The sequence below is a fragment of the Salvelinus sp. IW2-2015 genome, linkage group LG18 (genome assembly GCF_002910315.2).
Source record: "Salvelinus sp. IW2-2015 linkage group LG18, ASM291031v2, whole genome shotgun sequence".
Classification (NCBI taxonomy): Eukaryota; Metazoa; Chordata; class Actinopteri; order Salmoniformes; family Salmonidae; genus Salvelinus; species Salvelinus sp. IW2-2015.
This window is the reverse complement of record NC_036858.1, coordinates 62,782,901-62,797,658: the sequence shown is the minus strand read 5'-3', so window position 1 is coordinate 62,797,658 and position 14,758 is coordinate 62,782,901. Positions and strand designations below refer to the sequence as shown.

General features: G+C 43.3%; 1 protein-coding gene across 1 annotated transcript in view; it reads left to right on the top strand.

The window, feature by feature from the left end:
• The window catches only part of LOC111977754 (PHD finger-like domain-containing protein 5A), a 16,665-nt gene extending 4,115 nt beyond the window's left edge, over positions 1-12,550 (top strand). The window contains exons 2-4 of the mRNA XM_024007353.2: positions 11,667-11,690; positions 11,888-12,054; positions 12,352-12,550. Of these exons, the coding sequence (XP_023863121.1) occupies positions 11,667-11,690; positions 11,888-12,054; positions 12,352-12,441 (281 nt within the window). The 3' untranslated portion in view covers positions 12,442-12,550. The remainder of the gene's footprint in view (positions 1-11,666; positions 11,691-11,887; positions 12,055-12,351) is intronic.
• The last annotated feature ends 2,208 nt before the right edge of the window (positions 12,551-14,758 follow it).

Genomic DNA, 14,758 nt, shown 5'->3' with positions numbered 1-14,758 from the left:
GGCGCGATGCGTGAAGAAACCAGCTGGCTGCACCGACTCCGTTAGCGTCTCTTGAGTTAGCCATGTTTCCGTGAAGCAGAGAACGTTACAATCTCTGATGTCTCTCTGGAATGTCACCCGTGCTCGGATTTCATCAACCGTATTGTCAAGAGACTGGACATTGGCGAGTAGTATGCTAGGGAGTGGAGCGCGATGTGCCCGTCTCCGAAGCCTGACCAGGAGACCGCTACGTTTGCTAKGTGCTGTTTGAAAAAAAAGTTGCCAGGGTAGTCTAAAAAGTTGCTAAATCTAGCAACAAAATTGCTAAGTTGGCATCACCGGTCACATGTGCAACCAGAGGGGGAARAAACTCTAAACCACCTTTACTCCACACACAAAGATGCATACAAAGCTCTCCCCCACCCTCCATTTGGCAAATCTGACCATATTTCTGTCCTCCTGAATCCTGCTTACAATAAAAAAAACTATAGCAGGATGTACCAGGGACTACAGGACTGTTTTGCTAACATAGACTGGAAGATGTTCCCGGGATTCATCCAATGGCATTGAGGAGTATACCACCTCAGTCACCGGCTTCGTCAATAAGTGCATCGACCAGAAGCCATGGATTACAGGCAACATCCGCACCGAGCTAAAGGCTAGAGCTGCCGCTTTCACGGAGCAGGACACTTTTTCCCCCACTTTTATTTAACCAGGTAGACCAGTTGAGAACAAGTTCTCATTTACAACTGCGACCTCGCCAAGACAAAGCAAAGCAGTGCGACAAAAACACAAAGTTACACATGGAATAAACAAGCACACAGTCAATAACACAATAGAAAAATCTGTATACAGTGTGTGCACATTAMGTAAGGAGGTAAGGCAATAAATAGGCCAATAGTGATTACAATTTAGCAATTTACACTGTAGTGGTATACAGTGGGGAGAACAAGTATTTGATACACTGCCGATTTTGCAGGTTTTCCTACTTACAAAGCATGTAGAGGTCTGTAATTTTTATCATAGGTACACTTCAACTGTGAGAGACGGAATCGAACACAAATCCAGAAAATCACATTGTATGATTTTTAAGTAATGTCATGCAATAAAATGCAAATGAATAAGTATTTGATATATCAGAAAGGGCAGAACTTAATATTTGGTACAGAAACCTTTGTTTGCAATTACAGAGATCATAAGTTTTCCTGTAGTTCTTGACCAGGTTTGCACACACTGCAGCAGGGATTTTGGCCCATCCTCCATACAGACCTTCTCCAGATCCTTCAGGTTTCGGGGCTGTCGCTGGGCAATACGGACTTTCAGCTCCCTCCAAAGATTTTCTATTGGGTTTAGGTCTGGAGACTGGCTAGGCCACTCCAGGACCTTGAGATGCTTCTTACGGAGCTACTGCCCTGGCTGTGTGAGTTTCGGGTCGTTGTCCATGCTGGAAGACCAGCACGACCCATCTTCAATGCTCTTTACTGAGGAAGGAGGTTGTTGGCCAAGATCCGCGATACATGCCCCATCCATCCTCCCCTCAATACGGGTGCAGTCGTCCTGTCCCTTTGCAGAAAAGCATCCCCAAAGAATGATGTTTCCACCTCCATGCTTCACGTTGCGATGGTGTTTGGGGTTGTCTCATCCTTCTTCTTCCTGTCCACAAAACGGCGAGTGAGTTTAGACCAAAAAGCTCTATTTTTGTCTCATCAGACCACATAACGTTCTCCCATTCCTCCTCTGGATCATCCAGATGGTCATTGGCAAACTTCAGACGGGCCTGGACATGCGCTGGCTTGAGCAGGGGTACCTTGCGTGCGCTGCAGGATTTTAATCCATGACGGCGTAGTGTGTTACTAATGGTTTTCTTTGAGACTGTGGTCCCAGCTCTCTTCAGGTCATTGACCAGGTTCTGCCGTATAGTTCTGGGCGGATCCCTCACCTTCCTCATGATCATTGATGCCCCACGAGGTGAGATCTTGCATGGAGCCCCAGACCGAGGGTGATTGACCGTCATCTTGAACTTCTTCCATTTTCTAATAATTGTGCCAACAATTGTTGCCTTCTCACCAAGTTGCTTGCCTATTGTCCTGTAGCCCTTCCCAGCCTTGTGCAGGTCTACAATTTTATCCCTGATGTCCTTACACAGCTCTCTGGTCTTGGCCATTGTGGAGAGGTTGGAGTCTGTTTGATTGAGTGTGTGGACAGGTGTCTTTTATACAGGTAACGAGTTCAAACAGGTGCAGTTAATACAGGTAATGAGTGGAGAACTGGAAGTTTTTCTTTAAGAAGCCCAACAGGTCTGTGAGAGCCGGAATTCTTACTGGTTGGTAGGTGATCAAATACTTATGTCATGCAATAAAATGCAAATTAATTACTTAAAAATCATACAATGTGATTTTCTGGATTTGTTTTAGATTCCGTCTCTCACAGTTGAAGTGTACCTATGATAAAAATGACAGACCTCTACATGCTTTGTAAGTAGGAAAAYMTGCAAAATCGGCAGTGTATCAAATACTTATTCTCCCCACTGTATTTGCAGATGAGGATGTGCAAGTAGAAATACTGGTGTGCAAACGAGCAGAAAAACAAAACACATGGGGTGAGGTAGGTAGTTGGTTAGATGGGCTATTTACAGATGGGCTGTGTACAGCTGCAGTGATCGGTAAGCTGCTCTGACAGCTGATGCTTAAAGTTAGTGAGGGAGATATAAGTCTCCAACTTCAGTGATTTTTGCAATTTGTTCCAGTCATTGGCAGCATAGAACTGGAAGGAAAGGCGGCCAAAGGAGGTGTTGGCTTTGGGGATGACCAGTGAAATATACCTGCTGGGGCGCGTGCTACGGGTGGGTGTTGCTATGGTGACCAGTGAGCTGAGATAAGGCGGAGCTTTACCTAGCAAAGACTTATAGATGACCTGGAGCCAGTGGGTTTGGCAACGAMTATGWAGYGAGGRCCARCCAACGAGAGCATACAGGTCGCAGTGGTGGGTAGTATATGGGATTTTGTGGGCGCTGTGATAGACTACATCCAATTTGCTGAGTAGAGTGTTGGAGGCTATTTTGTAAATTACATCGCCAAAGTCATGGATCGGTAGGGTAGTCAGTTTTACGAGGGTATGTTTGGCAGCRTGAGTGAAGGAGGCTTTGTTGCGAAATAGGAAGCCGATTCTAGATTTAACTTTGGATTGGAGATGCTTAATGTGAGTCTGGAAGGAGAGTTTACAGTCTAGCCAGACACCTAGGTATTTATAGTTGTCCACATATTCTAAGTCAGAACCGTCCAGAGTAGTGATGTGTTACGGGATTTTTGTGTTTAATGACTAAAATTGACTTAGAATTATAACTAAACAGAATACTACTATATTACTGTAAGAATGAATCTTATTATAATCATAATGTTGAATGTTATGTGTTCCTTGTTAGAAAGAATGGGTTTATCTTCAGACAGGCTAGAATGATGTCTCTACCCAGGGAGGGGAAAGACCTTGGGTTGGTTGTAGATAGTTTAACAGGTGGCAGACAGTAATGAGAACTGTACTGTACTGCCATTGTATCCGAGAGGAGGATGGACAATTAAACCTATGACATCATCTTTATTATATAACCTGATGTAAAATGTATTATGATCAGTACTCTCGAGAATAAACGCTATTGATTGATTGATTTTAAGACTGGTATCTGTCCATTTTATGCTGATAATTATCTTACAAATTCTTATTTATGGGCAGAGTGTTTTAATTGAATTGGTTAATATACACAGGAATGAAATTCCTTTAACATGATGCTAGTTGGGCGGGCGGGTGCGGGCAGCGATCGGTTGTAGAGCATGTATTTCGTTTTACTAGCATTTAAGAGCAGTTGGAGGCCACGGAAGGAGTGTTGTATGGCGTTGAAGCTCGTTTGGAGGTTTGTTAATAGTGTCCAAAGAAGGGCCAGATGTATACAGAATGGTGTCGTCTGCGTAGAGGTGGATCAAAGAATCACCCACAGCAAGAGCGACATCATTGGTATATACAGAGAAAAGAGTCGGCCCGAGAATTGAACCCTGTGGCACCCCCATAGACTGCCAGAGGTCAGGACAACAGGCTCTCCGAATAACACACTGAACTCTATCTGAGAAGTAGTTGGTGAACCAGACGAGGCAGTCATTAGAGAAACCAAGGCTGTTGAGTCTGCTGATTAGAATACAATTATTGACAGTCGAAAGCCTTGGCCAGGTCGATGAAGACGGCTGCACAGTACGGTCTTTTATCGATGGCGGTTATATCATCATTTAGGACCTTGAGCGTGGCTGAGGTGCACCCGTGACTAGCTCGGAAACCAGATTGCATAGCGTAGAAGGTACGTGGGATTCRAAATGGTCGGTGATCTGTTTGTTCACCTGGCTTTCGAAGAGACTAATCCGGACACTAATAAGAAATCCCACAAGGCCCTCAGACAAACCATAAAACAGGCAAAGTGTCAATACAGGACTAAGATAGAGCCGATGTAGTATGATTCAAACGGTCGTCGGAATGTGGCAKGGCTTGAAATCTATTACGCACTAGAAAGGGAAACACAGCCTCGACACACRCAGCTGCCCAGTGACGCGAGCCTACCAGACGAGCTAAATGCCTTTTATGCTTGCTGTGAGGCAAGCAAAACTGAAGCATGCATGAGAGCCCCAGCTGTTCCGTACGACTGTGTGATCACGCTCTCCATAGCCGATGTGAACAAAACCTTGTACTCAAAGCATGCGCAGACCAACTGGCAAGTGTCTTCACTGACATTTTCAATCTCTCCCTGATTRAGTCTGTAATACCTAAATTTTCAAACAGACCACCATAGTCCCTGTGCCCAAGAAAGCGAAGGTAATTTGCCTAAATGATTACCGCCCCGTAGCACTCACGTCTGTAGCCATAAAGTGCTTTGAACGGCTGGTCATGGCTCACATCAACAACAACATGCCAAAAACCCTAGACCCACTCCACTTTGCATACACCCCAACAGATCCACAGATGACGCAGTCTCAATCGCACTCCACACTACCCTTTTCCACCTGGACAAAAGGAACACCTATGCGAAAATGCTGTTCATTGACTTCTGCTCAGCGTTCAACACCATAGTGCCCACAAAGCTCATCACTAAGCTAAGAACCCTGGGACTTAGGGCTGGGCGACATGGCCAAAACATGATATCACGTTTTTTTGTTTTTTTTTAAGACTATTTGACGGTATTTTTAGTTTCTGAATAATAAACGTTCTATATTTGCTTTGAGTAGTTCGTGACCCTAGGGTGGCAACACATACATTCTAAGTGATTTCAATGAGTCTTTCTCCATTCTGATTCAACCAAAATAAATTTCAGCATTTTTATCATTTCTGCATTTCCTGCACTCAATTGCACTGGTGGAAAAAGTACCCAATTGTCATACTTGAGTAAAGATACCTTAATAGAAAATTACTCAAGTAAAAGTGAAAGCCACCCAGTAAAATACTACTTGAGTAAAAGTCTAGAAGTATTTGGTTTTAAATATACTTAAGTATCAAAAGTAAGTACATTATATAAATTACATTTAAGTATCAAAGTATGAATAATTAATATTGAGCAAACCAAATTGCACCATTTTCTTTTTTAATTTACGGATAGCCAGGGGCACACTCCCAACACTCAGACATAATTTACAAATCAAATCCAATTTATTTATATAGCCCTTCTTACATCAGCTGATATCTCAAAGTGCTGTACAGAAACCCAGCCTAAAACCCCAAACAGCAAGCAATGCAGGTKTAGAAGCACAAAGCATTTGTTTAGTGAGTCCTCCAGATCAGAGGCAGTAGATGACCAGAGATGTTCTCTTGACAAGTGCGTGAATTGGACCATTTTCCTGTCCTGCTAAGCATTCAAAATGTAATRAGTACTTTTAGGTGTCAGGGAAAATGTATGGAGTAAAAAGTACAGTATTTTCTTTAGGAATGTAGTGAAGTAAAAATACAATGTCAAAAATAGTAAAGTACAGATACCAAAAAACATGCCTTAAGTAGTACTTCAAACAATTTGAAAACAATACTTAAGTACTTTACACCACTGYTCAATTGAGAGAATTTCCACACTGCCACATAGGGCTGCACGATATGGGCAAATAATGTAGAACTTATTTTTAACCAAATGTTGCAATTGTGATTTGACTTGCGAATTAGAGCAAAACTGTTGGAATCATGGAAATAGAATGACCATTCTAATTCTATAGTTAGAATATAATTGTGGGCACTTTGAATACAGTGTTGTTTGAGATGACGACAAATTAAAATGCCAACGAGGAGTTATTGTGACAGGGTAGGAACTAAAGTGTTGATAAGTGTTTCCTACTGGACCCTATAAGCTTTGGCTACATTGCATGTTTTCTCTTAGCTACTTCATGTTGCTAACATATTCTTGCTTTGCATATTCCTCTTTTGATTTAGAAGATACTGTTGCACAAACAACATGCTGATTTAGGTCTACACCATCACTTGTATTAGCTAGCTACGTTTGCTCTTACTCAGTACATTTATTAGCTAGCTATTAGCATTAGCGGCTAACAATTAGGGTCTCACAAGATTTAGGGCAACTTGCTAAAAAAAGACAAACTAACTGTTTGCTGATATAAGAAACACAAACTAATAGTATCATTATAGAACACTAGTTGATTTATATTAAGAAGCAAAGTGAAAACAGCATTGTTGTCGTCAACATTGTTGCATATGCTGCATTAACCATGCAGACTGAAAGCAAATGTCTCGTAGTTGAGGAACATCAAATGCGCTCCTTAAGTGACGGGGCGTGGCTAGGTCTGTGTGGAAAGTGGCACGGAGAGAAAGAGCGGAGAGAGATGACTCAAGTAGCGAAGTAAACTATATTGACATTACACGTGGCGTATCACATTTAACAAATCAAACATTCAAATACCGGTATAGAATGTAAAGTAAAAACCCTAACCGGTCCCTGCATAAATACCGGTATATCATAAAATACGGTATACCGCCCAGCCCTACTGGGAATAAACACCTTCTGCAACTGGATCCTGGACTTCCTGACAGGCCGGCCCCAGGTGGTAAGGGTAGGCAACAACAACACATCTGCAACGCTAATCCTCAATACTAGGGCCCCTCAGGGGTGCATGCTTAGTCCGCTCCTGTACACCCTGTTCACCCATGACTGCGTGGCCAAGCATGACTCCAACACCATCATTAAGTTTTCTGATGACACAACAGTGGTAGGCCTGATCACTGATGAGGCAGCTTATAGGGAGGAGGTCAGAGACCTGGCATTATGGTGCCAGGASAACAACCTCTCTTTCAATGTGAGCAAGGCCAATAAGCTGATCGTGGACTACAGGAAAAGGAGGGCTGAACAGGCCTCCATTAAACCGACGGGTCTGAAGTGGAGCGGATTGAGAGTTTCAAGTTCCTTGGTGTCCACATCACCAACAAACTATCATGGTCCAAACACACAAAGACAGTTGTGAAGAAGGCACGACAACACCTTTTCCCCCTCAGGAGACTGAAAAGATTTGTCATGGGTCCCCAGATCCTCAAGTTATACAGCTGCACCATTGAGAGCATCCTGACCGGTTGCATCACCGCCTGGTATGGCAACTGCTCGGCATCTGACTGTAAGGCGCTACAGAAGGTAGTGCGTATGGCCCAGTACATCACTTGGGGCCAAGCTTCCTGACATCCAGGACCTATATACTAGGTGGTGTCAAAGACTCCAGTCACCCAAGTCATAGACTGTTCTCTCTGCTACCGCACGGCAAGCGGTACCGGAGCGCCAAGTCTAGGAACAAAAAAATAAGACTACTGAACAACTAAACTAATCAAATGGCCACCCGGACTATTTACATTTGTAAACGCATTAAAAAAAGAAACGTCCCTTTTTCAGGACCCTGTCTTTCAAAGATAATTCGTAACAATCCAAATAACTTCACAGATCTTCATTGTAAAGGGTTTAAACACTGTTTTCCATGCTTGTTCAATGAACCATAAACAATTAATGAACATGCACCTGTGGAACAGTCATTAAGACACTAACAGCTTACAGACGGTAGGCAATTAAAGTCACAGTTATGAAAACTTAGGACACTAAAGAGGCCTTTCTGCTGACTCTGAAAAACACCAAAAGAAAGATGCCCAGGGCCCCTGCTCATCTGCGTGAACGTGTCTTAGGCATGCTGCAAGGAGGCATGAGGACTGCAGATGTGGCCAGGGCAATAAATTGCAATGTCCGTACTGTGAGACGCCTAAGACAGCGCAACAGGGAGACAGGACGGACAGCTGATCGTCCTCGCGTGGCAGACCACAACACCTGCACAGGATCGGTACATCCAAACATCACACCTGCAGGACAGGTACAGGATGGCAACAACAACTGCCCGAGTTACACCAGGAATGCACAATCACTCCATCAGTGCTCAGACTTTCCGCAATAGGCTGAGAGAGGCTGGACTGAGGGTTTGTAAGCCTGTTGTAAGGCAGGTCCTCACCAGACATCACCGGCAACAACGTCGCCTATGGGCACAAACCCACCGTCGCTGGACCAGACAGAACTGGCAAAAAGTGCTTTTCACTGACGAGTCGCAGTTTTGTCTCACCAGGGGTGATGTTCGGGTTTATCGTGGAAGGAATGAGTGTTACACCGAGGCCTGTACTCTGGAGCGGGATCGATTTGGAGGTGGAGAGTCCGTCATGGTCTGGGGCGGTGTGTCACAGCATCATCGGACTGAGCTTGTTGTCATTGCAGGCAATCTCAACGCTGTGCGTTACAGGGAAGACATCCTCCTCCCTCATGTGGTACCCTTCCTGCAGGCTCATCCTGACATGACCCTCCAGCATGACAATGCCACCAGCCATACTGCTCGTTCTGTGCGTGATTTCCTGCAAGACAGGAATGTCAGTGTTCTGCCATGGCCAGCGAAGAGCCCGGATCTCAACCCCATTGAGCACGTCTGGGACCTGTTGGATCGGAGGGTGAGGGCTAGGGCCATTCCCCCCAGAAATATCCAGGAACTTGCAGGTGCCTTGGTGGAAGAGTGGGGTAACATCTCACAGCAAGAACTGGCAAATCTGGTGCAGTCCATGAGGAGGAGATGCACTGCAGTACTTAATGCAACTGGTGGCCACACCAAATACTGACTGTTACTTTTGATTTTGACCCCCCCTTTTGTTCAGTGACACATTATTCAATTTCTGTTAGTCACATGTCTGTGGAACTTGTTCAGTTTGTCTCAGTTGTTGAATCTTATGTTCATACAAATATTTACACATGGTAAGTTTGCTGAAATTAAACGCAGTTGACAGAGAGGACGTTTCTTTTTTTTTTGCTGAGTTTATTTGTATTTATTATGGATCCCCATTAGCAGCAGGTACTCTTCCTGGGGTCCAGCAAAATTAAGGCAGTTTATACAATTGTAAAACAGTACAATACATTCACAGATTTCACAACACACTGTGTGCCCTCAGGCCCCTACTCCACCACCACATATCTGCAGTACAATAGAGTTCCATGTAGTCATGGAACACAGCTCTATGTAGTGATGTGTGCTTCCCATAGTCTGTTCTGGACTTGGGGACTGTGAAGAGACCTCTTGCGGCATGTCTTGTGGGGTATGCATGGGTGTCCGAGCTGTGTGCCAGTAGTTTAGACAGACAGCTCGGTGCATTCAACATGTCAATACCTCTCATAAATAAAAGTAGTCATGAAGTCAATCTCTCCTCCACTTTGAGCCAGGAGAGATTGACATGCATATTTTTTATATTAGCTCTCTGTGTACACCCAAGGGCCAGCTGTGCTGCCCTGTTCTGAGCCAATTGCAATTTTCCTAAGTCCTTTTTTCTGTCACCTGACCACACAACTGAACATTAGTCAAGGTGCGACAACTAGAGCCTGTAGGACCTACCTTGTTGATAGTGTTGTTAAGAAGGCAGAGCATCGCAGCCGGCCGCGACCGGGAGGTCCGTGGGGCGTCGCACAATTGGCATAGCGTCGTCCGGGTTGGGGAGGGTTTGGCCGGTAGGGATATCCTTGTCTCATCGCGATCCAGCGACTCCTGTGGCGGGCCGGGCGCAGTGTGCGCTAACCGAGGGGGGCGGGTGCACGGTGTTTCCTCCGACACATTGGTGCGGCTGGCTTCCGGGTTGGAGGCGCGCTGTGTTAAGAAGCAGTGCGGCTTGGTTGGGTTGTGCTTCGGAGGACGCATGGCTTTCGACCTTCGTCTCTCCCGAGCCCGTACGGGAGTTGTAGCGATGAGACAAGATAGTAATTACTAGCGATTGGATACCACGAAAATTGGGGAGAAAAAGGGGAGAAAATTTAGATTTCTCCCCATCTTAGCTATTACTGCATCAATATGTTTTGACCATGACAGTTTACAATCTAGTGTTAATCTAGTGTTACTCCAAGCAGTTTAGTCATCTCAACTTGCTCAATTTCCACAAGATTTAGTTGAGGTTTAGTGAGTGTTTTGTTCCAAATACAATGCTTTTAGTTTTAGAAATGTTTAGGGCTAACTTATTCCTTGCCACCCACTCTGAAACTAACTGCAGATCTCTGTTGAGTGTTGCAGTCATTTCAGTCGTTGTTGTAGCTGACGAGTATAGTGTTGAGTCATCCGCATACATGAAACTCTGGCTTTACTCAGTCAGTGGCATGTCGTTAGTAAAAATGTAAAATAGCAAGGGGCCTAAACAGCTACCCTGGGGAATTTATCTATGCATACCTCATCTAACCTGTACCCCCGCACATTGACTCGGTACCAGTACCCCCTGTATATGGCCTCGTTACTGTTATGTAAATGTATTGTTACTTTTTTATTGATAGGATTTTTTAAATTTTTGTTTATTTACAACATTTTATTAACTATTTCTTGAAGTGCATTGTTAAGGGCTTGTAGTAAGCGTTTCACGGTAAGGTCTACACCTGTTGTGTTCGGCGCATGTGACAAAACATTTTATTTGAACGTTATAGCTATGTGATGGTGGTTAAGTAGACTAGCTAGTAAGATAATAGCTCTTGATCATGACTCCCAGTTCCATTACACATGAGTCATTGGACGAAGGCGTCTTCTGTAGTGGGGAGTTTTGTTAAGATCCCCGGCGCTCGGTCTGAACATTTAAGTTAACATGCATCGCTTGTGGTATAGTTTTGGAAGCATAAGGAACTTATCAGCGAGAAATAATGAAGAAGAAAAAAAGTATACACACCTTGATAGGGTTAGTGTTCCCACACTGCCATATCTCCATGTTACACGCTTGTTTATGTTATCGAGGCCACCACCTGTGCTAATTAGCTATCTAGTATGCTCCTCCGAATACCTGTGTGTGAATTGGGAAGTGTAGTTTTGTTGGATGGATCTGTGAAACACGTAGCAGTTTTTATTTTAAAAAATTGAGCGATTCTTTCTCACTGATGAAAGGCAAGCGCTATATGTTTCGAAAGCGATGATTATTGATGTTTCTAAATGTTAAAACACAGCGTCGGGATTGTAGTTCACATGAGGCAGTTGTGGGCGACGCTAATAACTGTAGGGAGAAGGCAGTAAGCCCCTAGAGTTTTTGAGAGCTAGTAAGATGTCTTATTGATTGCATAACCCTTAGCTTTATGGAGCAATGCTTTGTTGGCCAGCTACCTTATTCATGTTCACTCACTGTTTGTTCTATTGTTTACTTTTCAGCWATTGGAAGATTGTGCGAGAAATGTAAGTTTCAAAAACATGTTTTACATAATGTTGTCCCTTTCTCCCATACAGGGTGTATTTGCTGCCCTTTAATTTACCCTCATAACTCCTAGAGTAGAGACAGTAATCAACACATGGTTTATTTTTATATGTAATTACCCCAGTTCAAAATGCCACGGCATTAAACAGTCTCATCCCCCTCTTCCCTCCTCTCCTAGGTGATGGAAAGTGTGTGATCTGTGACTCGTATGTGAGGCCTTGCACACTGGTGCGCATCTGTGACGAGTGCAACTACGGGTCGTACCAGGGTCGCTGTGTCATATGTGGAGGTCCCGGGGTGTCTGACGCTTACTACTGCAAAGAGTGCACCATCCAGGAGAAAGACGTTAGTCACCTGCTCTCTCTCTCTCTCTCACTTATAAAAGGTGTAGAAAAACCTTACCATTCAATGCTCCCGTATAGTTTATGCAATGTTTCCAATAAACTATACAGAATCTTTCAATATTGTGCTCCTTCGACATATTCCGTTCTTGATCAATGTCGTGTGAAAAATGGAAAGGTGTCTGAGATGCTGAGTGAGTGATATGTGGTTGTACAAGTAATAGTCATTTTGAACAATCTCAATGTAATGTGAGAATACACCAACAAGTTATTTTTTCTACTCCTCTACTGGATGTGACAGCGAGATGGATGCCCCAAGATTGTGAACTTAGGCAGTTCAAAGACTGACCTTTTCTATGAACGGAAGAAGTATGGCTTCAAGAAGAGGTGAAGACAGGCCTGTCCAACGAGTGCTTTGCTTCTGTTTTTTTGTATTAACGTTTTTACCTTTTTTTGTGTGAACATGTTTTGACAATACAATAAAGCTTTATTTTACATTACTGCTATGCACATGATTGCATTTTCCCTGTAGATTTGGTTAATTATCTAGTGTTCATAATTTTATGGGATGCACTGAGTTTTACACATGAATGAAATCTCATTTCATATAATGAAACTAGAACTGGGAAGAATTACCATCAGGAAAGATTGGCAATAGTTTCCCACAAATCTCTATTCCCCAAACAGTGAACTGGGGTGCCCTCGTGGTTTAGGTGAGATTTTCAGGGATGGTTCCATCACTTGCGAATCTAATAAACCTCTGCATGCTAATTTCTTAAAAGCATGTGCTTCCACAACACTGCTGTATTCTACTGTTTATCGGTTTAATGGTGGAGTTAGAGGACCCGTTTAGTTTTTACATGCCAAAGTGATTGTTTTTTGTAAAAACGCTTTATCTGCCTTCCCAATGAAAACTAGTTTGTAAATTCGAACATTTTATGGAAAATAGACGTATTGTAAAAACTATTGGTCGCTAAGTCCGGAGAAATGACGTACCATGTTAAAAAAACTGTTGGTCACTAAATACGGTAAGAAGGACCACGTAAAAACTTTTGGCTGATCTGCCCTCACCTGTTTGTGCAGTCGGCTGTAAATGCCCTCACCCGCTATATACTTAACTTATGGGTTGGTTCTGTCCTCAATAGTGCTGTCCAGTTAGAACATGATGTTGAGGACCATCACTGTACTCATGATAGTCACCACCACACACAGACACAGCTGTTTCCTTTGAAGATGTTTATATGGTTTTGGTAATCCGAATGGCTTGGAATCTTATTGTTATGGCTATTTCGATGCACACACAACATTCAGACATTCGTGTTACTGTCGACAAACAGTCCTACGAAACATGCGTCTTCTCCCTTCGGATGACGATAACGCTGACCTGAGTGGGCGGGTGCAGTGTCCAGATGCGCATTTCCAATCGCTCTGATTGGTTGGGAATGGCAGGTTTATGATGGTTGATGGATAACTAAGGTAGGCTGAGCAGCCAAACTAACGGGACTTTAGCGAAACTGAAGGGACTGTGAGGGGAAGTTTGGCAGTAGTGGGAAAAAGTACCAGTTGTCATACTTGAGTAAAAGTAAAGATACCTTAATAGAAAATTATTCAAGTAAAAGTGAGTCACCCAGTAAGATACTACTTGAGTAAGAGTCTAAAAGTATTTGGTTTTAAATATACTTAAGTATCAAAAGAAAATGTAATTGCTAAAATATACTTAAGTATCAAAAGTAAAAGTATAAATCATTTGAAATTCCTTATATTTAGCAAAACASCACCATTTTCTGTTTTTGTTTTTTGTTACGGAGACCCAGCGGCACGCTCCAACACTCAGACATATTTACAAACAAAGAATTTGTATTTGGTGAGTCCGTCAGATCAGAGGCAGTAGGGGTGTTCTCTTGAGAAGTGCATGAATTTCACAATTTTCCTGTCCTGCTAAGCATTCAAAATGTAACGAGTAATTTTGGGTGTTAGGGAAAATGTATGGGGTAAAAAGTACATTATTTTCTTTAGGAATGTAGTGAAGTAAAAGTAGACAAAAATATAAGTAGTAAAGAACAGATACCCCCAAAAACTACTTTAGTACTTTACACCACTAAAGTTAGGATGTCTTCTAATGTAGTTGTGTTGTTTGTAAATGGCTTTAAGCTATATCACCGCCATCTAGTGGCCACAAATGAATGACAAGATGTGATTCGGGACTCCAGCWCTGCGGGTGACAGTAAATCACCATTTTAACCTTTATGCTTTTTTTCAACACAAAATAAGAATATTGACTTCTTCAAAACGGAGATGGCCTCAATGGCAGGTATGGGTAACTGCATACGTGGAGTATTGCCGCGTTCAAAACAACTCGAGAAAATAAAAACTAGCTCTGACTGGGGAAAAAAATAAGTTTTGAACGGTCATTCAACTCGGAATTCCAAGTCAGGCACTTGGGCCTATTTCTAGAGCTCTAACATTTCGACCTGAAGATGACTGACGTCATGATTTGAACTTTTTTCTACAAGTTCACAGTTAACTTAAAAGCACCATGTGGCCTCCCGAGTGGCGCAGCGGTCTAGAGGCGTCACTACCGATCCGGGTTCGATCCCAGTCTGTGTCACAGCCGGTCGCGACCTGGAGACCCATGAGGTGGCATACAATTGGCCCAGCGTCGTCTGGGTTAGGGAGGGTTTGGCCGGCTGGGATGTCCTTGTCCCATC